At 47.5% G+C, this 26,775-nt stretch overlaps 1 protein-coding gene across 1 annotated transcript; it reads right to left on the bottom strand.

Annotated features, from left to right (window-relative positions):
- Positions 1 to 1,607: 1,607 nt before the first annotated feature.
- Positions 1,608 to 26,083, bottom strand: lamc2 (laminin, gamma 2). The gene is made up of 21 exons (XM_079244116.1): positions 25,934 to 26,083; positions 20,110 to 20,286; positions 19,919 to 20,036; positions 16,078 to 16,199; positions 15,856 to 15,987; positions 15,579 to 15,768; positions 14,399 to 14,511; positions 13,926 to 14,318; positions 8,640 to 8,873; positions 8,383 to 8,519; positions 7,618 to 7,774; positions 6,706 to 6,911; positions 6,549 to 6,628; positions 6,337 to 6,474; positions 6,055 to 6,199; positions 5,797 to 5,946; positions 5,557 to 5,668; positions 3,362 to 3,558; positions 2,831 to 2,989; positions 2,646 to 2,745; positions 1,608 to 2,381 (listed from the first exon to the last, which is right to left on the bottom strand). Exons 1-21 carry the CDS (start codon positions 26,043 to 26,045, stop codon positions 2,128 to 2,130), a joined length of 3,426 nt encoding a protein of 1,141 aa, XP_079100242.1. The 5' UTR covers positions 26,046 to 26,083; the 3' UTR covers positions 1,608 to 2,127.
- Positions 26,084 to 26,775: the final 692 nt, after the last annotated feature.

Here is a 26,775-nt window from a genome sequence, read left to right as displayed (position 1 = left end):
GATTTCTGCATCTTTATTTTAGTTGAATCAGAGCAGCACAAGACAAACTGATGTTTTCATGAATCAGGTTTCTCCCACAAAGTCCTTTTGCCCTGATTTAGGTTTAAAACTTAAAACTTCCTGAAGAAAGACTCAGATTCGGACTTCGACTCCTTCTTGCATTCAGATTCATGCTCATACACGGACTCAGGCTCTGACTTGGTCTGTGATTCCGATTCGGATCCTGACTTGGACTTAGACTCGGACTTGTCTGTAATTCAGATTCATATCCTGACATGGACTCGACTCAGATTCAGACTCTGATTCAGATTCATGCTCATACACGGACTCAGGCTCTGACTCTGACTCTGATTCGGTCTGTGGTTCCGGTTCGGATCCTGACTTGGACTCGGATTCAGACTCTGATTCAGATTCATGCTCTTACACGGACTCAGGCACACGGACTCAGGCTCTGACTCTGACTCGGATTCGGTCTGTGGTTCCGGTTCGGATCCTGACTTGGACTCGGATTCAGACTCTGATTCAGATTCATGCTCTTACACGGACTCAGACTCTGACTTGGATTCGGATTCAGTCTGTGGTTCCGGTTCGGATCCTGACTTGGACTCGGATTCAGACTCTGATTCAGATTCATGCTCTTACACGGACTCAGACTCTGACTTGGATTCGGATTCAGTCTGTGGTTCCGGTTCGGATCCTGACTTGGACTCAGATTCAGACTCGGACTCGTCTGGAAATGAGACTTTGTTCTGGAGAAAACTCCTTGGCTTCGTTTCGGATGGGGAAAGTGTTCTTGTGTGAGGTCCTGAGTTTTCTGCAGGAGGTTCGCGGCGTACAGTAGTGGTAACCAGGGCAACAGTGTTGATGCGCCACCGTTGGAGGTAGTGATTGGATGATGAAGGTGGTCGTCGGCGTGGAGGTATTTTCCTTTCCTCGGTTCGCTCCTGTTCTTAGACTGCATGCTTAGTTCTGACAGTTTGGTTTCGGCATGAAGTTTATCACTCGTTAGATTATTATGGTCTGTTGTGAACGTGTTTGTTAAAAAGAAATAAAAAAATAAACAGAAGGGAATTTAAAAAAAAAAAAAAGAGAGATATAAAGACAAACGGCTTCAGTGGGGATCATCGTCTCCCACATCTTTCCATTTTCTACTCACTGTAAACGTGCCGATCTCGTCTGCAGGAACGATTTCTGCGTCCGCTCGCGTCTTTCTGGCATTTTACGTTCCCGTTCTGTCGTTACCTGTAACATGAATGTTTTCTGTACTAATCTGCCTTTTTTCTCTGATTGTAAACTTTTAAAAGTGATATTTTGTTGTGTGTTGATGATCAGTTGATGTGTGGACAGACAGCTGTAAAGACAGACGGCGCCTGAATGCAGCCATCTTTCATTTGTTCTGGACGGTGATCATGTTTACACCCCCTGCTGGCAGAATAAAGTATTTCTTCTAAGAAATTCATTTAAAGACCTCATTTTGTCTCTGCTGTTGTCAGAATCTAAAGACAATAAAAAAACACATCAGCTTTTTATTCACAGCGAAGAGTTTCTGCAACTTCAAACAGCTTAAATACGATAAAACAGCTTCTTATCAGAGGTTTTATTTAAAAGCTGTCAGGATTTACATAAATAAACATGAACTCAACCATTTAGGCAACAGAACAAATAAAATACAGAGTCTATAAAGTAAAACTGAAACTGTACACGAGGACAAAACACTAAGAAACTTTCATTTATTACTGAAACCGTCCGATTGCATGAAGAACCTTCATTTTGATAAGTCTTTCACAATTTGCTGCATCATGATGTGAAAGTTAAAATGAATATTTATTCATATAGAACCATAAATTTGATTTTAAAGATTTTGCTCAAATTCAGTTTTTATGCATGAAAATGGTCACGACAAGCCGATTAAAACGATCTGAGTGGACGGCTTTCAGGGAGAAAAATGTCTCGATGTTTAATTTGTGCAGTTTTTTCAGACAGTTACATGAATTTATTTCATGTTTTCAGGTAAAAATTTAACATAGTTTACTGCATGTGCAGGAAAAGGTTCAACAGCTGCTGCGTTTTCTAAACTTCCTCATTAAAGCCGAGGAAGAGGATGATGTTGACAGGATCAGCGGTCCGTTAGGCCTCCTCGATGGGGGCGCTGTTAAAGCAGCCACTGGGGACGGCCTTCAGGATGTCCTCCAGATTAGCGATGTCTGCCAGGATGCTGTCGATGTCCAGGTGTATCTGGGCCAGCTGGCGCCGCCGGGCGTCCTCCTGCTCCAACATGTCTTGAAGGCGAGGCCTCAGATGGTTGTCCACCTCCCTCTGAGCGTCGGCCAGAGAATCCTCCAGCTGGTCCAGCTGCTTCTCGTCCACCACGTTGGTCTCATCTAAGGAGAGGACAGGTTTACAGCTGACATCTAGTGGTCAAACTGGAGATCACAACCATCTTTATGCACTTAGCGAGAAGAAGCTTCAAGTCAGACTATCTTATACAACTATCACACAGATGTTTAGTTGTTTGGAAATTCATTCAAACATTTTGAGTTAAATGTGACATTTTTTGTTACGTTAGGATTAAATAAAAAATCCTTCAGGAAGTCCCTCAAAGCTGAAGTTTTATCAGGAAACGTGGTCAGAGAAAAACGCCCTACTCATGTTCGCCAGGAGGTTGTTGACGTCTCGCAGCGCTTTCTTCACAGCGTCTCCGGTCTGCTTCGCCTTGTTAAGAGCTGCAGAGGCTCCAGCTGCTGCCTGCACAACAAACACACATTTGTCATGTTGTTTCCATCTTTGTGAGTCTTATCCATGACGGTTCGTAGATGTTCTAACAGTTTACCTCCTCCGCCTCAGCCTCCAGCTGCCGCGCGTCGCCCAGCTGACTAGCCATGTCTCCAGCGGTCTCATCTGCCTTCTTCTTCAGGTCTTTAGCCTCCCTGTTCAGCCTGGAGGAGTCATTCAGCAAACTACGGTGAGGCGGCAAGGATGCGAGCGTTGGCTGAGGGATAAAGACAAATCTGGTTATGAAGCGCCAGAAGCGCTGATCCGAACGGTTGATGAAGCAGCGTCTCGCCCACATTCGTTACAGAACACAGATTCTATGTTGCTGCTCAGCTTTGAGAAGAATTCATCACTGATGTAATATAAAAACAGAAAACTCCTCATTTCACAGGAGATGATGTACATAAACATTTTTTTGTAAAAATGTTGAGAGCGTTGACATTACAGGCAGCTACGTAAACACCAGCATTGTCTGCGTAGAAAGTGACATTCTGTGGACATATTGGTGCAATACAGCTACTTCTGTTGTGCTAAACTAAGGAAAGCCAAGCTGCGCATGTCGGAACTATATTACAATAAATAGTCTTACCCCCAGACCAGTGACCAGGTCCTCCAGTGAGTTGATGGTTTCCAGTGCGCCATTGTAAACTTCTGACACGTTTGCCATGACGGACTGCATCTGGGTGTTGTTGCTAACAGCCTGCTGTATGGTAGCATTAATGCCTGGAAGACGTTTGATGGTGGCATCAGCCAGAGCTCTGCTGTCAACCATTTGCTGGTCAAAGTCTGTGGAGGAAGCAGAGTCCTGATGGTCAGACTGGTTGCTGCAGCTGCGGAAGAGGAGCTGACTGGTCTAACACCACAGTACTGGCACTGCTCCAGTTCTGGTCTAACATGACTTCAGCCTTCAGACATTAGCTGGTAACACTGGATCTCAGCGATGCCTTGGATTTGACCATCTTACTAGACCAGCTGACAAACTGGGAACGACTGTCTGACAGGGCATTAAACTGGTTTCAGTCCATTTTAAAAGACGTGGATGAATCAAAGGAGCCTGGAGTTCCACAAGGCTCCATGTTGGAGCTCCTGCTGTTCAACGTCTACATGCTCCCACTTGCTCACAGGATGAAAGACGGTTATGTTACCATAGTTATGCTGATGACACACATCTACGTAACCATCCCACCAGGAGACTTCAGCCCGATCCAAACTCTGATCTGAATATATTGATGAGGTAGAAGACTGGACGAGCCAGAAAGACCTTAATTTAAGACTAAACTTTAAATATAGCTTTTGGAACCATGAGAGGAATCTTGATGTAGTCCTCAACTATCCTTAGTAGACTGGACTACTGGAACCTGGTCCCTACAGTTCTCCCTAAAGTCCATCACACAGGTACAGGTAGTCCAGTCCTCACTGAGACCAGGAACCTGGATCATAGAAGTCCAGTCCTCACTGAGACCAGGAACCTGGATCATAGAAGTCCAGTCCTCACTGAGACCAGGAACCTGGATCATAGAAGTCCAGTCCTCATTTGAGAGTGAGAATAACGCAGCTTTGTGTTTAGTTTTTGGCCACAACCTCAAACTCTGGAACAACTTGAACCGATCAGAAATACTCAGAACTAACAAGTTGCTGGTTAATTATCACACCTAATCCAAATACCAAATATTTCATCTGAATAATTCTATCAGCAATATTTTCTAATGAATCAATGTGACGTCGGGGGCCAAAATCGATCAATTAATGATGTTTTATTTTTTCCAACTGAGGTAGATTTTTCTTCATATCGGGACCTGACAGAAACACGATGGACCAATCAGAGGAAGCGTGTTGACATTGTCACTTTGTCGCTGCTTCATTCAGACTTTCTATCACCATGGCGACCATGGCCAAGCATCTTACTGGCTGTGTCTGAATGTCCACCTTATTCCCCCCATTCGCGACATTATATAGCACACTACACAGTGACTCATTCTGTTGACTATTCAGACACGAAGCCAGCTATTTTCCCCTCGCAGATCACATGACTACCGGCTGTCACCACAGCAACCCCCCCGCGTCGTTCCAAATCCAATCCAAACATGTAAATATATTTTCTTATCTTGTATTTTATTCTTTGTTGCATATTTATCCAACAAATATGGATATAAAATGAATCATCTCAGTTTTTTTCTTAACCTGCTTTGACATCCGTGTCCCTTGTGCCACTTTGAGCTCCTGCTGCAATGCATTGTGGTCTATACTGACCCGTCTTGTGACCATCGATGCTCACTACTTTCCAAGATGCATTGTGGGTCATTTTGACTGCATTACTTTTTTCTCTCGACATTCAGACGCACCTAGAAAATGGTGTGAGCACCATGTAGGACACTTTGTAGGGAAATGGGTGGACATTCAGCCATTGTCTTATTTCTATGTGCTTCGTTTAGCTAGCAGCTAGCTGCCGATGTCCTAAAGTCCGTCCTGAAGCGGCGTAGTCCAGCTTCAGATCAGACAAAATCAGGTTCTCCTCTCTCTTCCAGAACAAGATGAACCCAGTGCCTCTTTTTTCTTTTCTTTGGCTGCATCAACACGATGTTGTCGTCGCTCGATGTGGAATCTGTGCTGATTTTTTCCACATCGAGCGACTTTGTTTTAGAATCTTCGTCATTTATTTGGAATTTCACGTCACTCTTGGCGTGCGTAGACAGAAACGCTGATGTTTCACCTCTGAATAATTCCAAATTTCATGTTGAACAGCATCTGTGTGTAAAAGCCTGAAGAGTATGCAACAGTTTCTACCTTTCAGGGTACGGAGGATGTCGTCCAGCTCATCTGTGCTGTTGACTCGTTGCAGAGCACGCTCGGTGTCGGCCTTTGCAGTGTTGACTCTGTCCAGCAGACTGTTGAATTCCTGCAGATCAGAAACGGCTCACATGAACATGAATGAAGCAAACAACCGGAGAAAACTGAGAAAGCTGCTTTGTAGTCCTGGTTTAAAAGGTTTTCATGCGGATCTGAAAGATCTTTATGGTTCTGCACCTGCTGGGCAGCTTTGCCCTTAGCTAGCAGGTCTTCAGCAGCAGCTTGACTTTGTTGGTTTTGATCCAAAAGATCCTCGATGGCTGAGATGTTCCCCTTCACCGCCTGCTTCATCTCCTCCAGCCTGGTAACCATGGCGACCGTCTCCTCCTGAGCATCATGGAACCACATTGGTTTAAGAGACTCCAAACAGATTCATCGTTTTCATTCACGGTGACCTGAAAACGATAAATTCAGACCTTTGACCACAGCCGTTACCTTCACCGATGATGGGATGCTCCGCTCCAAGTCGGCGATGTCCTTCAACATGCTGTCGGCCATCTTGCTCTCGTCTCTGGCTTCGTCACTCAGGCGGCTTCCCTGGTTCTCCAGACTCTTCACCCGAGCCGAGATTTCGTCATACCTGGACACAACAGCGGGAACGTTGGTGATTCGTTCTGGTAAATCCCAGCCGGTGCTCCAGATCAGCAGACTGGTTCGATGTTCAGGTCATGGTTGCCGTGGTTACAGCATCATCTCGGACGTAAAGACGCGACTCACAGAGTTTTCAGATCACCAATCAGCTCCTTGACTTTGTTCTCTTTGTTCATGAGAGATCGGACCAGAGAGAGACCCGTCTCTGAGTCATTCAAAGCCTCGTTGGCCGTTTGCTCCACAGCGTCTGCCGTCTTCTCGTGTCTGGACAGAAAGGATGATGATGATGATGATGATGAAGATGAGTTCGCTGATGACATCATAAAACCAGCACTTACTTGTCAGCCAGAGTGGTAGATGTCTGCACCAGAGAAGACAGGAGGTTTGGACTCGGTGTACCGTCGCTCAGAGGAATCTCCTAACAGAAAACAACATCTTTATCACAACATTCAGCCATTGTCTTCCTCCTCTTCCTCATCGTGAGTCGAGCCTTACAGCTAATCTGAGTTTGGTTTTGGCCTCATCCAGTTTCCTTCTCATCTCCTCGGTCAGCTTCTGCACCTTCGTCACCTTGTCGCCGAATGTTTGTTGTTGCTGCGTTACCTCGTCGACCATGTTAGCAATATTTTGGATGTCCTGCCCCTCGGCCAGCTGACTCCTGCTGATGGACGACAAGCGACCCTGCAGCCTTCTCTCCATCTCTGTTGGACAGAAATTTCATCCAAAAGTTGGACTAACTTTACTTACTGATTAAATGTAGTGTTTTCTGCTCAACACAGTTAGTCACTGACACCAGTTTCAGCTGGACGGAGACGTTTCGTCAATCTCCAGCATCTGTTGTGTAATCTGTTCAGTTTCCCCATAAATGGGCCGTTAGACTGAGAATATAGTTGCAGTTCTTTTCATGTACCTGGAATATGAGAGTAGCCAGTAGGGGGCAGTGCGGGGACCAGGTCGATGGTAGTGGAGTCCTCCGCTAACAACCGTGGTAGACCGAAACTTAACATTGTTTTTGTCTGGCTATGTCTATATTTATATGTCTTGGCTGAATTATGAAAAGAATAAAATTAAAACCAGTAATGACCAGACGTTTTCTCAGGTTGGAATTAATGTTGTGTCGGCCGAAATTCCTGTAGTTCTTGTCTGAAATATTCTTATTTCAGTAGACAGGTGTGGATTGGTTGATGGAGTCTGGCTGACCAATCTCAGCTGACAGAGTTTTCTCCTTTGCTTTGTTTTTACAGAAAATCCATTAATGTGTCAGTAAATGTACCTGCTAAATTATTCATTAGAATTTTAACAAAACTTTTGCTTGTTTGTTTTTGTTTACTTTCAGATGAAGAGACAATGTAGGAAAACGTAGTTCTTTGAAAGGGTGAGGGAACGGAGACAAATGTCTTCTTTTACCTTTAAGCTTGTTTGCATTTTCCTGCAGATCGCCAACCAACATCTCAACGGCTTTCAGAGCAGCTTCCATCGCAGCAGCGTCCGCGGGTTTCAGACCTCCGTCCATGTGCAAGAACAGGGTCTCCAGCTCCTTCAGTCTGGCAGCATAGTCCTCCATCTGAGACACGAGACACACAGTTGGACTCAGCGGAAATGAAACAGCGGCTGTTTGCCAACATGTTCAACACAAGAAACAAAGACAGAAAATATGTGCTTTGTTGCTGAGTTCTGTCGCCCCCTGGTGGAGACGAAATCCTGCTCACTGCAGCTTTAAAGTGCACAAGAAGACGTACATTTCCTGTAAAATCAGATGCTGAGGAAGCCACGCCCCCATCTGAGGTGTTTTATGATTGGTCAGAAGCCTGTGCGCCATTTGCTGTTGTTTTTATCTTAATTTTGAGTCAAATTCAACAGCAGAAAGTTAGTGATAAATATCCAGGGTAGGGAGAAAACAACATTTTAAACAGATCACGGTGGTGTATCAATGAATTAGAATATTAAATTCTGATTATTTCATTTCATTAGGACTCAAGTTGCGCATGTGTTTTTTATGTTTGACCATTATTTTTAATAAATGATCATGTTCACACAGTTAAGGCTGACATTTTAGACACTTTAAACATAGCAAACTAAGCTAGCTGAAGCTAGCAAGTAGGAGGGTGTGATACAGATTTTATTCAGTAGGGGGCGCTGCAGAATGCCATAATCATCACTCTCAGATGTTACCTTTGCTTTAATGGGGCTGAAACAGGCGGGACAGATGGACTGATAACACTTCAGGCCCTCAAAGCCCGGTCGGCACCGACAGCCACCAAAGTCATCGCACTTATCGGACTCGGAGCCGAGAAGGTCGCAGTTACAGGCTGCAGGACACAACGGAGATATTTATATGGATAAAACTTTTTATTTAACTAACATCAACAAAAATCTTTTAATAGTAGAAACGAGTACACATGTCGGGATGCAACAGAAACTGATCTCACGTTTGCAGGGATCGGTGGGCCGGTCGTGGTAGAAACCCCTCACGCAATCCTCGCAGCTAGGTCCCGTCGTGTTGTTAACACACCTCACACACTCTCCGCTGTGACGGTTGCAGCTGCCCGGCACGCTGACGTCGATGTGGCCGTTACACCTGCAGGGTCTGCAGGGTCGCTGCACACCTGAAGAACCTGCAGGGTCTCCGTAAAAACCCTCCTGACAGACGTCGCAGCGAGGACCTGGCAACAGAAACACACCGCATCAGTCCACCTGCTGCCACTGTCCTCATTGTCCCGGCTGAATATGTGACTTTCTAGTTATTATTATCAGACGATGATGTTTGGAAACACCATTGTCTAATTAAAAGACTGATTTTGTTTTTATTTAATGTCCTGCACTTCTAAAGAAAAGCTTTATAGATGCCTCTCAAAGCTGCCAAACCAGTGAAGCACATTCTGAATCAGTGAAGCAGGATGTTAGAGCGATGTTTGCCACAGCATTGTATTTGTGGGCACTAGTTTGTGCAGCGGATTGTTACCAGGTTCGGGTACATAAATAAAGGCGGAGCCTCCCCGAACTCTCTCTCTCTTCTCCCTCTTCTCGTGGCAAGTGAAGAGTACAGTGGTGTGTGGTGACGGAGAGCAGATGGCGGGTGGTATCCAGCACAAAGAAAGCATGTCTCCTGTGTCATATGTTTGCTGCTACTAGTACACATTGAAAGATGTCTACAGACAGCGGAGCAGCCAGGCAAGATGTCGATGCCTTCCGACTCGCTGAGATCGACTCAACAGGTTATGGGCCCAGGCATGTCCCAAGCACAGCGACGCACGGAAGGGGATTGCCGCCGAGGTTCGACGGAGACGAAGCTCGCTACCACATATGGGAGGCAAGGTTTTTAGCGTACTTGAAAACCATAGGCCTCAAAGACGCTATCTTGGGAACTGAGTTAGCAATGGGAGCAAATGCACAAGATGCTGTGGAGATCGCTAGGAAAAATGAGCTGGCATATGCAGAACTGTGTGGTTGCTTGGATGATAAAACGCTAACGCTAATCCTCTATGAAGCACCGGATGATGGCAAGAAAAGCCTAGACATATTGAGGCGCCATTTTGAGTCAGAAGAAAAGCCGCGAATCGTCGGGCTGTATATGGCTGATGGGGAAGAGCTAGCGGACTATCTAGCCCGTGTTGAGAAGATAGTGGCCGCATTAAACAGAGCTAAGGAGACCCTCAGTGATGCACTTCTCGTGGCGATGGTGCTTAAAGGTCTGACCGACGAATACAACCCATTTTCTGTGCATGTAACTCAGACGAAGGAGGTGCTAACCTTCAACGAGTTCAAGGCGAGGCTGAGAAGTTTCGAATGCACACTGCGCTACCGCAGCAGGCCCCGGACAGATGAAGTAATGGCCGCTAACTTCAAGACGACCAAGCCAAAGTACAAAGAAAAGGAGAAGAAATACTTCAATGGGGAATGTTTTATTTGTGAGAAAGTGGGACATAAAGCAAAAGACTGTAGAAGTAAAGACAAGAAAATACAGCGGAGAGCGTTCAGTGCACAAAACAACAATAACAAGGTGGCCACCATTACTGACACTGGACAAAGCATTTCCCGCAAGAAAGAACGACATAAACCCGCGAAGGATGAAGAAGAGACATTTGTGCTCCAGGTGACTGAATGGCAACCCCATGGCAAGCAGCAGCAAGGTCTACTTGTGGACAGCGGTGCCTCTGCCCACATCGTGACCGACGAGGGAGCCTTCATCAGGTTTGACAACACATTCCGGCCCAAGAACCACATCATGCAGCTGGCGGACGGGACCCGGATCACTGGCAGCGTCCTCAAGAAAGGAGACGCCCAGATTGAGCTGACCGACGGCGACGGCAGGGTGGTGAGAGTCAAGCTCACAGACGCCCTCCTGATTCCAGGGTATCCACAGAACATTCTCTCTGTGGAGGCAGCAGCTTCGAAAGGAGCAAGGTTCAACTTTGAGAAGAAGAACAACAAAATGATCCTTCCAGACGGCACGACATGTAAAATGGAGGTAAAAGACAGACTGTATTATCTGAACACTGTAACAGGGAAAAATGTTGACAGTGAGGATTCATGTAATGCTACTTTTGATATGAAAACTTGGCATGAGATAATGGGTCATTGCAACTATGGTGATCTTGCAAAACTTGAAACAGTTGTCGATGGTATGAAAATTAAAGATAAAGCATGTAGACCTACTCAATGCGAAACCTGTATACAGGGAAAATTTACCCAAAGTAGAAATCGGCAAAGTGATGTAAGGGCCAAAGAACCATTAGAGCTGGTTCATACAGACTTAGGTGGGCCTATCTCCCCTGTGTCATTTGACGGGTACAAATATGCTATCACTTTTACTGATGATTTCTCTGGTGCTATATATGTGTATTTCCTCAGGAATAAAAACAAAGCAGTTGAGGCTACAAAGCAGTTCCTGGCTGACACAGCACCTTATGGTAAAGTGAAACGTTTGAGATCAGACAACGGTACTGAGTTTGTGTCAGAAGAAAACCAGTCACTGCTAAGAGACAGTGCTATAAAACATGAGAGGTCAGCGCCCTACTCCCCCCATCAAAATGGGACAGCGGAGAGGAACTGGCGTACACTCTTTGAAATGGTTCGATGTATGCTTGTTGAGTCTGGTTTACCCAAGGAGTTGTGGCCTTATGCAGCCAGAACAGCTGTGGTCATAAGAAACAGGTGCTACTGTAAGAGAACAGGAGAGACGCTCTATTTTCTTTTCACTGGAAAAAGACCAGATTTGTCAAAAATGAAAAAGTTTGGTTCAGAGTGCTTTGTATATGAGCAGAATAAGAAAAAGCTAAACCCAAAAGCCAAAAAGGGAGTCTTTGTTGGTTATGACCGGCATTCACCGGCTTATATGGTTTATTTTTCAGAGACAAACAAGGTCCAAAAACACAGACTGGTCCACTTCATTACAAAGAACGTGACTGAGAGTCATACACAGACAGATGCGGATCAACAGGAGGACCACTACTCAGAGTGGGTAGCTATACCAAGTCAAACTAGTCAACCACTGACTGAACAGACAGAACAAAAGGACTCAAACAATGAGTTAGACTCAAACGCGGACAGTGAGACAGAGTTGACCACTGACACGCAGACTACTCGAAGTACAGGCAGAGTCAGACAGAAACCAAAATACTTGGAGGACTATGAATGTGCAGTGCAGAGCAATAAGATAACTATTGACTATTGTTACCGAGCTACAGTTGGGCTGCCACAGACCTATACTGAGGCTATGGCATCACCGATATCTGACAAGTGGAAGAAGGCAATGAAAGCAGAAATGGCTTCATTTAAAGAAAACAACACCTTCTCACTCGTAGAGTTACCAGAGGGTAGACAGACAGTGGGGGGAAGGTGGGTTTATGCCCTAAAAGAAGATGATAAAGGGAATGAGACCTATAAAGCTAGGTATGTAGCAAAGGGGTACAGTCAGGTAGAAGGACTTGACTATTCTGAGACGTTTTCTCCGACTGCTAACCTAACTTCACTTCGTGTGCTGATGCAGCTAGCAGCACAGCATGATCTTCTGCTAAACCAGATGGACGTTAAGGCAGCATACTTACATGCGCCGATTGACTGTGAAATATACATGGACCAACCCGAAGGTTTCCAGGTTAAATCAAAGAACGGTGTAAAACTGGTGTGTAAGTTACACAAATCCATATATGGACTTAAACAGTCCGGCAGGAATTGGAACATGATGCTCCATGAGTTTTTGATCGAAAATGAGTTTGTGCAGAGTCAATCCGACTACTGTATCTACACTAAAATGTCTGATGATGAAAAAGTGATTTTGTTAGTGTGGGTCGATGATATAGTTGTGGCTGCAAGTAATGAGATGTGTCTAAGACAGGTCAAGGAGAAACTGGAAAGTAAGTTTAAAATGAAAGACCTCGGGCATCTCTCTCATTTCATTGGGATAGATTTCACTCAAAAAGTGGGTACTGTAAAAATGAATCAGTCCAGATACATTAACAAAGTACTGGAAAGGTTTGGCATGGCTGAGTGTAAAACCAGAGCCACACCTTGTGAAATCAAATGTGATCTGATTCCGGAAGGGGACCAAACTGATCAAAGAAAATAAAGAGCAATGTTGGGCAGCCTCATCTACATCATGACTTGTACAAGGCCTGATATATGTTGGATTGTGAGTAGATTGTCCCAGTATATGTCCGATCCCAGGGAGAAGCACATGACAGCTTTAAAACATGTGTACAGGTACTTACAAGGAACCAAGGACTATGAGTTGTGTTATAACAAGTGTGACACTAAACTAGAACTGATGGGATATTCCGATGCCGACTGGGCCAATGATGCTGAAGACAGAAAGAGCACTACAGGCTATTGTTTCAGCCTTAGTCAGGATGGTGCTATTGTTTCGTGGAAAGCAAAAAGGCAACAAACTGTAGCATTGTCGACTTGTGAAGCGGAATATGTAGCGCTGGCAGCTACAATCCAAGAAGCGCTCTACCTCACCCAGCTACTCAAGGACATGGATTACAGCTTTGAGCAAACAACGAAAGTGTTTGAGGATAACCAAGGGACTATACGTCTGGCAAAGAACCCAGTTAATCGCCAAAGGAGCAAACATGTGGACATCAAGTATCATTTCATAAGGTCCAATGTGTTGCAAGGCAATATTGTTTTGGTGTATTGTCCAACTGAGAATATGGTTGCAGATGTGTTTACAAAATCTGCCACCAGGGCTAAAATCGAAAAGTTCAGGCCATACATGTTTGGTAAGTAGTACTACAATACTATACGTGAGTGGCATCATCGAGTGAGGGTGTTAGAGCGATGTTTGCCACAGCATTGTATTTGTGGGCACTAGTTTGTGCAGCGGATTGTTACCAGGTTCGGGTACATAAATAAAGGCGGAGCCTCCCCGAACTCTCTCTCTCTTCTCCCTCTTCTCGTGGCAAGTGAAGAGTACAGTGGTGTGTGGTGACGGAGAGCAGATGGCGGGTGGTATCCAGCACAAAGAAAGCATGTCTCCTGTGTCATATGTTTGCTGCTACTAGTACACATTGAAAGATGTCTACAGACAGCGGAGCAGCCAGGCAAGATGTCGATGCCTTCCGACTCGCTGAGATCGACTCAACACAGGAAGTGAAGCGGTGATGATTCGTTGAAGAATCAAGATGAAACGTTTGAAGATTCGGTCATATGAAAGAAGAAGGTTTAGAATCCGTCTGCTTCTGGATGAGTGATGCACTTTATTCTGGACTCACCGGTTGTTCCTGGGGGACAGCGGTCACAGCAAGGCTCCAGAGAACCAGCGCTCAGGGAGCAGGATTCCCCGTCCGGACAGGGACACCTCACACAGGTCTCTGGTTGTCTCGGGTCTCTGTAGAACCCCTCAGAGCAGCTCTGCTCGCTGAGCGTCTGGTCTGCAGAGTAACAGTCTCCAGTCTGGGGGTCACAGCTGCCTCCTCTGCATCTGCAGGGCTCACAGGGGCTGAAGGCTCCGTCTGCGGGGACCCGGCGCCTGAACCCAGCCGAGCAGCGCTCGCAGAACTCGCCTTCGTGACCCAGAGGACAGCTGCAGGTCTGCACCCAGCGGGCTGGGACGCCATCACCGCGCTGCGCCGACGCCAGCTTCACGTTGTCGAGGTAACCACGTCCTGGAAAGATTGAATGGATGTAGATAAACTCGGTTTTTTGCTGTAGAAAACAGAGACGGTTGCATTAGATTGATTCTCACCATTTTCTCCAAACGTTCCTCGGATCTTGATGGCCGTGAGGTTCTGGAGAAGCTTCTGGAACTGGAAGGAGGAGAGCTGAGGCCTCCACCTGCTACTGGGCTGCTCGTCCAACCTGAGTCAACAGAGGACAAGACGTTACAGCTTGTACAACATGGACGGATGGTTTGGTTACCAACGGGACAGGACAAGCAAGCTGAGGCCAGTGCCCTGGCCTAATTACTGTAATCCCTGTATATTTTCCCATCCTGGTCCATAGATGCAGGAAAAAGATGCAGAAAAATAGATGCAAGTTTTTTTTTAATCTGTCAGTGAGAAACTGATGGAGTTTGGACCAAAGTGCTGAACCCATCCTGGTTTGAAACGACCATAACTATGGTAGATGCTGTTTTTATACCCATTCCTGACAACTTTTACCTGTCTAATCTGGTGGCTGCAGAACATTTCAGAACCATGTTACTGAATATTCTGGAACCTTTCCATCTGTATTTGCCTGTAAAACAACTTTTACTGAGTATTGTTGCGCTTTTAGTTTGAGTTTTGTATGAAGAGATTTCAGCCAAATGTGTCTGATTTAAGTTTTCCCCACCACCAGAGCCAACTTAACAGTTTCTGAGACTTATTGTTTCAGTTGTTGCTCCTGTTAAAGACAATCAGAAACTAGTCTTCTGCCCTCTCGTGGACACCTTTTATCATAATTATATCATACTCATGAATTCTTGTTAAATGTTGTTTTGTAGACTGGAGATTAAAATAAATATAATGTTCTGTCCATGATTCTTTATATCGGGCTTTAAAATGGTGTGAAGGCTTTAAATGTGTATCATCATGTATAAATGTCTCAAAAACAAAAAAATTATGCAGTTCTGAGTGCGAAGACTCCTCTAAACTGATATTTATGAGCTGACAATCAGGGAGTTGGAAGCTCCAGTTAAATGTTTGCACCAGTTTTATGGAGCATTTCTCCACCCAGTAAACCCAACATCAACAAGGTCTCAGATTCTTTCTGTGTTTCAACTCGTTCTGATTTCAGCAGCTGTCACGTTCTCTGTGTGAGAAGGCAAGAGTTAACCCTGCAGGCGAGCTCCAGAACGACCGTCGGTGCTGCAACCAGGGTGGAGGTCCCGTCAGGTGGAGGTCATTGGGTCAGGAGTGTCTGCAGAGGAACGTCAGGTTCCTCACCTGAAGCTGTAGCTGATCTTTTGTCCACAGGGGACGATGGATCGCAGGTCACCCAGGGAGGTGGAGACTCTCAGACTGGCGCCCTCCAGGATCACGTCATTGGTGGATGGATGTCGGACGCCGCGGTCCAGGCGCAGCGAGAAGGAGAAGTTCTGGCCGTAACTGAGCAGCTGGTTCCCCAGATAAGAATCTGCAGCACAGGAAAGAGGACAAAAGGTTCCTGATCTGTCAGGAGGTGGGGCGAAGAAAAAGCTAGAGGGGGCGGGGCTTGTCTCACCTGGAGCGTACAGGTAAGGCGGCAGGCTGTGTCTGGAGATCACCTCCAGATCCTGGTGTTTTGGTGACCAGCGGAAGTGAACGTCATGAGGAGTGAGGCCCTGCACCGTGGCAACCTTCCAACCATCCAGACCTGAACCGGGACGGCATCATGTTGAGTTCTGGAGCTTTCCGAGTGAAACGAGCAAGCTTTATCCCAACAAGAAGAAAACTACGAGATTACCTGTGCTGAAGGTGGAGGTGATGTCGTGGATGGAGTAACCAGATCCGGCTGAACACCGACTGCTGTGTCCATAACAGAAACACAGCAGCGTCAAACTCCCAGAATCCTCTCTGGGCTGACGTCTGAAACACAACCAACAGGACGTTAAGCCGGTTTGTACTCGCGTGGCGTCACGTCGGGCTTTCGTAGCTGACGCAGGTGGAGTGAGTTGATATACGTATGTACGTATAAACCATTGGTGAAATAAAAGTCATTATTGTCAACAGCAGGGCTGCACGGTGGAAAAGTGGTTAACTCTGTGGCCTCACAGCAAGAAGGCTGCTGGTTCAATCCTCGGTTGGGGCGAGGTTTGGTCAGTGGCCTTTCTGTGTGGAGTCTGCATGTTCTCCCCGTGTATGCGTGGGTTCTCTCCGGGTTCTCCGGCTTCCTCCCACCATCCAAAGACATGCATGCTAGGTTAACTGGTTACTCTAAATCCTCCATATGAGTGGTTGTTTGTCTCTGTGTGACCCTGCGATGGACTGTCCAGGCTGTACCCTGCCTTTCGCCCAAAGACTGCTGGGATAGGCTCCAGCTTCCTGTGACCCTTTGGTCCGCCCAGAAAGTCCTGGGTCTGTGGGGGGGGGTCTCCTCCCAACAGGACATCCTTTTAGAGGAGCAGCAACTCCACCTGACCTCCCCCCAGATGTGTCTCCAGACCCCCACCTGTCCTTCAGAACCCAGGCACCTTCTGAGGGAACCTGCTGCCTCAAACCTTCAGTTGATACCGAAACCCGGCGACGATAGGCGAGGACTGTAACGTAGACCTGCATGGAGCGTAGACCAGAATGGAACGTAGACCTGCATGGAGCGTAGACCGGTATGGAGCGTAGACCGGTATGGAGCTTGGGCGGTATGGAACGTAGACCGGTATGGAGCGTGGGCGGTATGGAACGTGGACCGGTATGGAGCGTGGGCGGTATGGAACGTAGACCGGTATGGAACGTAGACCGGTATGGAGCGTGGATCGGTAGGGAGCGTGGGCGGTATGGAACGTAGATCGGTATGGAGCGTGGATCGGTAGGGAGCGTGGGCGGTATGGAACGTAGACCGGTATGGAGCGTGGATCGGTATGGAGCGTGGGAGGTATGGAACGTGGACCGGTATGGAGCGTGGATCGGTATGGAGCGTGGGCGGTATGGAACGTAGACCGGTATGGAGCGTGGATCGGTATGGAGCGTGGGCGGTATAGAATGTAGACCGGTATGGAGCGTGGGCGGTATAGAATGTAGACCGGTATGGAGCGTGGGCGGTATAGAATGTAGACCGGTATGGAGCGTGGGCGGTATAGAATGTAGACCGGTATGGAGCGTGGGCGGTATAGAATGTAGACCGGTATGGAGCGTGGGCGGTATGGAACGTAGACCGGTATGGAGCTTGGGCGGTATGGAGCGTAGACCGGTATGGAGCGTGGGCGGTATGGAACGTGGACCGGTATGGAGCGTGGGCGGTATGGAACGTAGACCGGTATGGAACGTAGACCGGTATGGAGCGTGGATCGGTAGGGAGCGTGGGCGGTATGGAACGTAGACCGGTAGGGAGCGTGGATCGGTATGGAGCGTGGATCGGTAGGGAGCGTGGGCGGTATGGAACGTAGACCGGTATGGAGCGTGGATCGGTATGGAGCGTGGGCGGTATGGAACGTGGACCGGTATGGAGCGTGGATCGGTATGGAGCGTGGGCGGTATGGAACGTAGACTGGTATGGAGCGTGGATCGGTATGGAGCGTGGGCGGTATGGAATGTAGACCGGTATGGAGCGTGGGCGGTATAGAATGTAGACCGGTATGGAGCGTGGGCGGTATAGAATGTAGACCGGTATGGAGCGTGGGCGGTATAGAATGTAGACCGGTATGGAGCGTGGGCGGTATAGAATGTAGACCGGTATGGAGCGTGGGCGGTATAGAATGTAGACCGGTATGGAGCGTGGGCGGTATGGAACGTAGACCGGTATGGAGCGTGGGCGGTATGGAATGTAGACCGGTATGGAGCGTGGGCGGTATAGAATGTAGACCGGTATGGAGCGTGGGCGGTATAGAATGTAGACCGGTATGGAGCGTGGGCGGTATGGAATGTAGACCGGTATGGAGCGTGGGCGGTATGGAATGTAGACCGGTATGGAGCGTGGGCGGTATGGAATGTAGACCGGTATGGAGCGTGGGCGGTATAGAATGTAGACCGGTATGGAGCGTGGGCGGTATAAAATGTAGACCGGTATGGAGCGTGGGCGGTATGGAATGTAGACCGGTATGGAACGTAGACCGGTATGGAGCGTGGATCGGTATGGAGCGTGGGCGGTATGGAACGTAGACCGGTATGGAGCGTGGATCGGTATGGAGCTTGGGCGGTATGGAACGTAGACCGGTATGGAACGTAGACCGGTATGGAGCGTGGATCGGTATGGAGCGTGGGCGGTATGGAACGTAGACCGGTATGGAGCGTGGATCGGTATGGAGCGTGGGCGGTATGGAACGTAGACCGGTATGGAGCGTGGGCGGTATGGAACGTAGACCGGTATGGAGCGTGGGCGGTATGGAACGTAGACCGGTATGGAGCGTGGGCGGTATGGAACGTAGACCGGTATGGAGCGTGGGCGGTATGGAACGTAGACCGGAATGGAGCGTGGGCGGTATGGAACGTAGACCGGTATGGAGCGTGGATCGGTATGGAGCGTGGGCGGTATGGAACGTAGACCGGTATGGAGCGTGGATCGGTATGGAGCGTGGGCGGTATGGAACGTAGACCGGTATGGAGCGTGGATCGGTATGGAGCGTGGGCGGTATGGAGCGTAGACTGGTATGGAGCGTGGATCGGTATGGAGCGTGGGCGGTATGGAACGTAGACCGGTATGGAGCGTGGATCGGTATGGAGCGTGGGCGGTATGGAACGTAGACCGGTATGGAGCGTGGATCGGTATGGAGCGTGGGCGGTATGGAACGTAGACCGGTATGGAGCGTGGATCGGTATGGAGCGTAGACCGGTATGGAGCGTGGGCGGTATGGAACATAGACCGGTATGGAGCGTGGATCGGTATGGAACGTAGACCGGTATGGAGCGTGGGCGGTATGGAGCGTAGACCGGTATGGAGCGTGGGCGGTATGGAACGTAGACCGGTATGGAGCGTGGGCGGTATGGAACGTAGACCGGTATGGAGCGTGGGCGGTATGGAACGTAGACCGGTATGGAGCGTGGGCGGTATGGAACGTAGACCGGTATGGAGCGTGGGCGGTATGGAACGTAGACCGGTATGGAGCGTGGGCGGTATGGGACGTAGACCGGTATGGAGCGTGGGCGGTATGGAACGTAGACCGGTATGGAGCGTGGGCGGTATGGAACGTAGACCGGTATGGAGCGTGGGCGGTATGGGACGTAGACCGGTATGGAGCGTGGGCGGTATGGAACGTAGACCGGTATGGAGCGTGGGCGGTATGGAACGTAGACCGGTATGGAGCGTGGGCGGTATGGAACGTAGACCGGTATGGAGCGTGGGCGGTATGGAACGTAGACCGGTATGGAGCGTGGGCGGTATGGAACGTAGACCGGTATGGAGCGTGGGCGGTATGGAACGTAGACCAGTCATGTAAACGAACAGCATTCTCATCACCACTGAGGAAGACCTGATCCTTCGGTCTGTCCGCGTTTAGCCTTCATCACATCTTTAGCGTGAACATCGTGTCACATGACCAATCTCAGCGCTGCTGATTGGACCGAACACAGAGACGATGTTTGGGTCTCGGAAGCATCAGTCCCCCGTCTTCATCCATCATCGCGGCATCTAAAATGACGATGATGATCTTCCTCACCTTTGTGGGCATCCGTTGGGCCCGATGGGACCATCGGGGCAGCGGTCACACTTCTCTCCGGCGACGCCCTCCTTACAGCTGCAGCGCCCCCTGCTGTCACATGTCGCACTGAGCGAACCTGGAGGAAGGAACTCTTTCAGACGGCTGGAATTTCATGATGGTGGCGTACGTATGGACAGGTGTGCTCTCACCTGCGGGGTTGCAGCCGCAGGGCACGCAGCTCGGTTTTTCTCCTTGCAGGTGGAAGCCATGTTTGCAGCGCTCGCAGTGGCGGCCTTCTGTGTTTCCCCGACAGTTCAGACATCGCAGACCCCAGGCATCCCGAATGCAGTAGCGAGACCTCCCGTTACACTCACACCGGAGGTTAGCTGCAGAAGAAGACAGAAAAATACAGGAAAGTTCTCATTTATCGATTCACTTCGACCAAATCAACTCGATTTTCCTCCGTTTACACTTTTTCTTCCATCTTCCATCACTGTCACTTTATTTCCTTTCACTCTTCTCTCCTCTGCACACATCTTTGCTCAAACTTTAACTTGTTTGTTTGACGATTAGAGACACAATGTGACACCTCTGGGCTTTAACCCGCCTAACAGGAGCCTTATGGATGTTTGCACGGCATCGAAGCGCCTTGTTTGTGGTTTGTTCAGAAATCCCAGTGATTGCTGCGAGTTCCAACCTGCAGACAGACGAGCAAAGTCCTGGGAGTCTCAGAGCTTCACCTGCGGAAACCCTGCAGCATCTGTCCGATCGTCACCGAGACTTTCCCGGCAGATAAACACACAAACAAGGATAAGTTATCAGGACAGGGAGGGAAAGCCTTTCCGACTGGGTCGTGTGTGTGTAATGATACTCTGCAGAGTATTTCCGTATTGGATGGCTGACTGTCTGCTCCTTGCATGATTAAAACTATTTCAGACTTTGCAGAATTCATCGTTAACTTCAGCGACTGTGAGTGTTGAGGCGTGTCTGTCTGAGGTATGCTCCAGGTCTCACAGCACCTGAATCACCTCTGCAGCTCAGAGTCCATGAACGATTACGGCACCTGACTCACTCTAACAGTAAGTGTTCACCTGAGCGTTGCCGCCGGCAATGAGTTCAGGTGTTGTGTCTTACAAAATGCCTGAACTCGAATGTGAGGCTTTTTTCTTTCTGTGATGTGAGACAGCATAACGGACACACCCAGAAGCCGTTGTTCCGAGTGAAAAGATGAACTCCCAACTGTTTGGTTTCCACATACAGAGTCAGAGCAATTCCTCTTCAAAACAGCCTGGAAATGAGCTTTCAGTGGAAGGCAGGGTCAGATCATGGTTCAGATCTGCAGCCAGGAGCTTCTGGTCCAACATCCATCTTATATGGATCCACTATCAGGTTCCAGATCCATTCATAATGAATCCAGAGTTTCTTTTCTACATTGTGGTGTTTTTTTACATGTTTGTTCTCTTGCAGTGATTAAAACTTGTTCCCGTTATGGATAGTAGTATCCAGAATGGTGTTCCTGTTCTGAATGGTAGTATCCAGAACGTTGTTCCTGTTCTGGATGGTAGTATCCAGAACGTTGTTCCTGTTCTGGATGGTAGTATCCAGAATGGTGTTCCTGTTCTGAATGGTAGTATCCAGAACGTTGTTCCTGTTCTGGATGGTAGTATCCAGAATGTTGTTCCTGTTCTGAATGGTAGTATCCAGAATGTTGTTCCTGTTCTGGATGGTAGTATCCAGAATGTTGTTCCTGTTCTGGATGGTAGTATCCAGAATGTTGTTCCTGTTCTGGATGGTAGTATCCAGAACGTTGTTCCTGTTCTGGATGGTAGTATCCAGAATGTTGTTCCTGTTCTGGATGGTAGTATCCAGAATGTTGTTCCTGTTCTGGATGGTAGTATCCAGAACGTTGTTCCTGTTCTGGATGGTAGTATCCAAAACGTTGTTCCTGTTCTGGATGGTAGTATCCAGAATGTTGTTCCTGTTCTGAATGGTAGTATCCAGAATGTTGTTCCTGTTCTGGATGGTAGTATCCAGAATGTTGTTCCTGTTCTGGATGGTAGTATCCAGAATGTTGTTCCTGTTCTGGATGGTAGTATCCAGAACGTTGTTCCTGTTCTGGATGGTAGTATCCAAAACGTTGTTCCTGTTCTGGATGGTAGTATCCAGAACGTTGTTCCTTTTCTGGATGGTAGTATCCAGAATGTTGTTCCTGTTCTGGATGGTAGTATCCAGAATGGTGTTCCTGTTCTGAATGGTAGTATCCAGAACGTTGTTCCTGTTCTGGATGGTAGTATCCAGAATGGTGTTCCTGTTCTGAATGGTAGTATCCAGAATGTTGTTCCTGTTCTGGATGGTAGTATCCAGAATGTTGTTCCTGTTCTGGATGGTAGTATCCAGAATGTTGTTCCTGTTCTGAATGGTAGTATCCAGAATGTTGTTCCTGTTCTGGATGGTAGTATCCAGAATGGTGTTCCTGTTCTGGATGGTAGTATCCAGAACGTTGTTCCTGTTCTGGATGGTAGTATCCAAAATGTTGTTCCTGTTCTGGATGGTAGTATCCAGAATGTTGTTCCTGTTCTGGATGGTAGTATCCAAAATGTTGTTCCTGTTCTGGATGGTAGCATTCAGAATGGTGTTCCTGTTCTGGATGGTAGTATCCAAAACGTTGTTCCTGTTCTAGATGGTAGTATCCAGAATGTTGTTCCTGTTCTGGATGGTAGGATCCAGAACGTTGTTCCTGTTCTGGATGGTAGTATCCAGAATGGTGTTCCTGTTCTGAATGGTAGCATCCAGAACGTTGTTCCTGTTCTGGATGGTAGTATCCAGAACGTTGTTCCTGTTCTGGATGGTCGTATCCAGAATGTTGTTCCTGTTCTGGATGCAGAAGGAGCAGGGATCTTTACTTACTGGAGTAAAACCAAAGTGTGAGAGGGTGTAAAACCTTTTCCTGAACTGGTGGATCTGCAGCGCCTCACCAGCCGGTCTGTATTCATGGGGAGGAAGTTTATACCTCCAACACAGCTTCCAGGAAGGGACAGAGTCGTCTTTTCTACGTCAGGAAGTTCAGATGGATCAATCTGTATGTCTGTCTATTAAACCTTTCTTCCAGTTAGCCATCAGGACGTTAGTCTGGATTCTTTTATACATGTATAAACAGCAGCTGTTGCCTTCTGACCGCTCAGGTGGGGGAAGGTCAACAGAGCCTCACCCATGGGTGTTTCCCTCCCATCAGAAAGTAAATACTGAGAAGTTGTCAATAAAACTTAATTCTGCAAAAACTACAAACTGAATCTAAATGTGTGCTAAATGATTTCATATTCCTGCTGAACTTTGTATAAGATGGATTTCTGTATTTTTACATTTATGCTTTCATCTATTAATGTAGCCTGTAATAATTTTGAGATAATTATAAGTTCATGTGAATATTATTTGTTCTCATTTTTTCCTGTACAAATTGATTTCTTTATTTTATTATTATTATTTATTGTTGTTTTTTTTACCAACCCTAAATGTAATGTGTTACTTGTCAGTCCTGCTAAACTTTGTATAAGATGGATTTCTGTATTTTTATATTTATGCTCTGATGCCTTTATTTAGTCTGTAATAATTTTGAGATAATTATAAGTTCATGTGAATATTATTTGTTTTTTCTAATTTTTTTCCTTCCAGAAATTTATTTATTTTTTTAGGGATTAAATGTCAAATTTTAAATCACAAACTGTGTTCAAATTACATTAATACAATTTAAAATAAAGCAACATATATATTTTTATGGCCTGAATTTCTTTCCAAATAATTTTTTTTAAACGCTGAGTTCAGATAAATGTTGTACCAGTGAAATATCTCATTCATTCATTTTCTGAACCGCTTATTCCAATTCAGGGTCGCGGGGAAGCTGGAGCCTATCCCAGCTGGCTTTGGGCGACAGGCAGGGTACACCCTGGACAGCTCGCCAGTCCATCGCAGGGCCACACAGAGAGACAAACAACCACACTCACACTCACTCCTAGGGGCAATTTAGAGTGACCAATTAACCTATCATGCATGTCTTTTGGATGGTGGGAGGAAGCCGGAGTACCCGGAGAGAACCCACGCATACACGGGGAGAACATGCAAACTCCACACAGAAAGGCCACCGACCAAACCAGCCAAGGATCGAACCAGCGACCTTCTTGCTGTGAGGCCACAGTGCTAACCACTGCGCCACCGTGCAGCCATCAGTGAAATATCTGTTTTATGAAAATACAAATGAATAAAACTGAAGATTTATGAGCTTCACCTCCAGCTGAAGCTCTGATCTGCCATTAAGCTTTGGTTCCGTTCAGGAACGGAGGTTCTGATTGTGTCCAGGTTTGGATTAGAGACGAGCGTCCTGCGTTTGTTCCTGATCATCATCTCTTCATCTTGCAGCTCGACGCAGCTGGGAGGACACGATGAGGATCCCCCAAATCAGGACAGGTAGAGGTCCCGCTCTACACCCATAAGGCTGCGGTGCAGGACCCTGGCAGGACCCGTCCACAGCGTTCCTGTGGAACCTGATCCGGTTCTGCTGTCCCCGCGTCCACAGCGTTCCTGTGGAACCTGATCCGGTTCTGCTGTCTCCGCGTCCACAGCGTTCCTCAGGAACCTGATCCGGTTCTGCTGTCTCCGCGTCCACAGCGTTCCTCAGGAACCTGATCCGGTTCTGCTGTCCCCGCGTCCACAGCGTTCCTGTGGAACCTGATCCGGTTCTGCTGTCCCCGCGTCCACAGCGTTCCTGTGGAACCTGATCCGGTTCTGCTGTCCCCGCGTCCACAGCGTTCCTGTGGAACCTGATCCGGTTCTGCTGTCTCCTTGTCCACAGCGTTCCTGTGGAACCTGATCCGGTTCTGCTGTCCCCGCGTCCACAGCGTTCCTGTGGAACCTGATCCGGTTCTGCTGTCTCCTTGTCCACACCAAAGTCACGCTGATTCCAGACTTCAGTTAATGTTTAACGTTTATACAACCGTTTCTGACTGAACGGCTGAAAGGTCTTTTCTTCCTCTGGACTCCCTTCCTGCTCCAACGCCCACAGCGACTCGTTCCTACCTGGACCTGGACTTTATTTTGACCAAGACCCCGGGGGTCAGAGAACCACCGAACCCGGGGACTAAAAAACCTTTTGAGTGAAAATGTGAGAGTAAAATGTTTATTTTAGACCAAACTTCTGTCTCAGAGATGTTAAAACTTTTATTTAACCCCAGCAGGAGGTTCGGATTCATGTCTATTCTGTGTCACACACAATACACACACAATACACACACAATACACACAGGCTGTGTGTATGCTGTGTGTATGTTGTGTGTATTCTGTGTGTATGCTGTGTGTATTCTGTGTGTATGCTGTGTGTATGCTGTGTGTATGCTGTGTGTATGCTGTGTGTATTCTGTGTGTATTCTGTGTGTATGCTGTGTGTATGCTGTGTGTATGCTGTGTGTATGCTGTGTGTATGCTGTGTGTATTCTGTGTGTATGCTGTGTGTATTCTGTGTGTATTCTGTGTGTATGCTGTGTGTATGCTGTGTGTATGCTGTGTGTATTCTGTGTGTATTCTGTGTGTATGCTGTGTGTATGCTGTGTGTATTCTGTGTGTATGCTGTGTGTATGCTGTGTGTATGCTGTGTGTATGCTGTGTGTATGCTGTGTGTATTCTGTGTGTATTCTGTGTGTATGCTGTGTGTATGCTGTGTGTATGCTGTGTGTATGTTGTGTGTATTCTGTGTGTATTCTGTGTGTATTCTGTGTGTATTCTGTGTGTATGCTGTGTGTATGCTGTGTGTATGCTGTGTGTATGCTGTGTGTATTCTGTGTGTATTCTGTGTGTATGCTGTGTGTATGCTGTGTGTATTCTGTGTGTATGCTGTGTGTATTCTGTGTGTATGCTGTGTGTATGCTGTGTGTATTCTGTGTGTATGCTGTGTGTATGCTGTGTGTATGCTGTGTGTATGCTGTGTGTATGCTGTGTCGAGGATCTGTCGGCTGCAAATGAAGGAAAGTCTCCAGAGAGACGACACACCTGCAGAGTGGAAGTCAGGACGGCGTTGGGACTCCCAGCTGGAGGTGAAGGTGGTCTGGGCGACGCAGATCGCCGCCAGAAGCCCGCAGAGTGAAATCCAGACGCTCCTCATGTTGTCTGAATCCTGCAACCCAGCGCTGCTCTTTTAACTCCTCTCCTGTGCAGGTCTGTGCACGCTCGTCATCCAGCCTCTGAGTCACACTGATTCACACACATGCAGGATGTGACGGCGTGTGCTGGGACGGGTCGGTTTCTGTCTTCACCACACAGAGACGTTTCACAGCACAGAGCATTAAAAGCTCCTTTCTGTGGATGTGGGGAGAATACTCGCTCTGTTCCAGACAACATGGAAACTCTGATCGTCCACATGTTGGATGCAAACACGTCTCTGTGCTGCAGGGTTCGCATAAAATATGACCAGTGACCTTTAACCTTCGCCAAGTGGCCACGGGGAGACAGAAACCGTCCACAGAGGACATAAAAACACCAGAAACTGTCACAAAGTGGGACAAATAAAGCAAAATCCCAGTGGAACCACTTTAACTTTAGACTCACTCAGTGGTGCTCAAACTGAGGGTTGGGACCTCCACGGGGGTCGCCAGGTGGTCGACACATCAGCGTCTAACTTTCACACATCTGGCTTCGTCTCAGCGAGAGAAGCTCGTGTTTGGCAGGTTCGTCGTTGCGGCGATGAACCGAGGACGCCGAGACAAACGTTGCTCCTGCAACGTTTAGACGCATCCCTGCTCCAACACACCTGAATCACATGTCTGGAAAGGAGACGTTCAGGTGCGTTGGAGAAGGGATGCATCTCCACGTTGCAGGACGGGAGATCTCCAGGA

The sequence above is a fragment of the Telmatherina bonti genome (assembly GCF_933228915.1).
Source record: "Telmatherina bonti genome assembly, chromosome: 7".
NCBI classification, from domain to species: Eukaryota; Metazoa; Chordata; class Actinopteri; order Atheriniformes; family Telmatherinidae; genus Telmatherina; species Telmatherina bonti.
The sequence above is the reverse complement of the archived record's forward strand: the minus strand, read 5'-3'. Positions and strand labels throughout refer to the sequence as shown.

Coding starts and splice junctions, on each gene's coding strand:
- lamc2 (XM_079244116.1), bottom strand. CDS start 26,045: ATGAGGAGCGTCTGGATTTCACTCTGCGGGCTTCTGGCGGCGATCTGC. Junction 16,200..19,918: donor CCCAACGGATGCCCACAAAG/GTGAGGAAGATC, acceptor GTTGTGTTTCAG/ACGTCAGCCCAGAGAGGATT. Junction 3,559..5,556: donor CATCCTCCGTACCCTGAAAG/GTAGAAACTGTT, acceptor CTTCCTCCACAG/ACTTTGACCAGCAAATGGTT.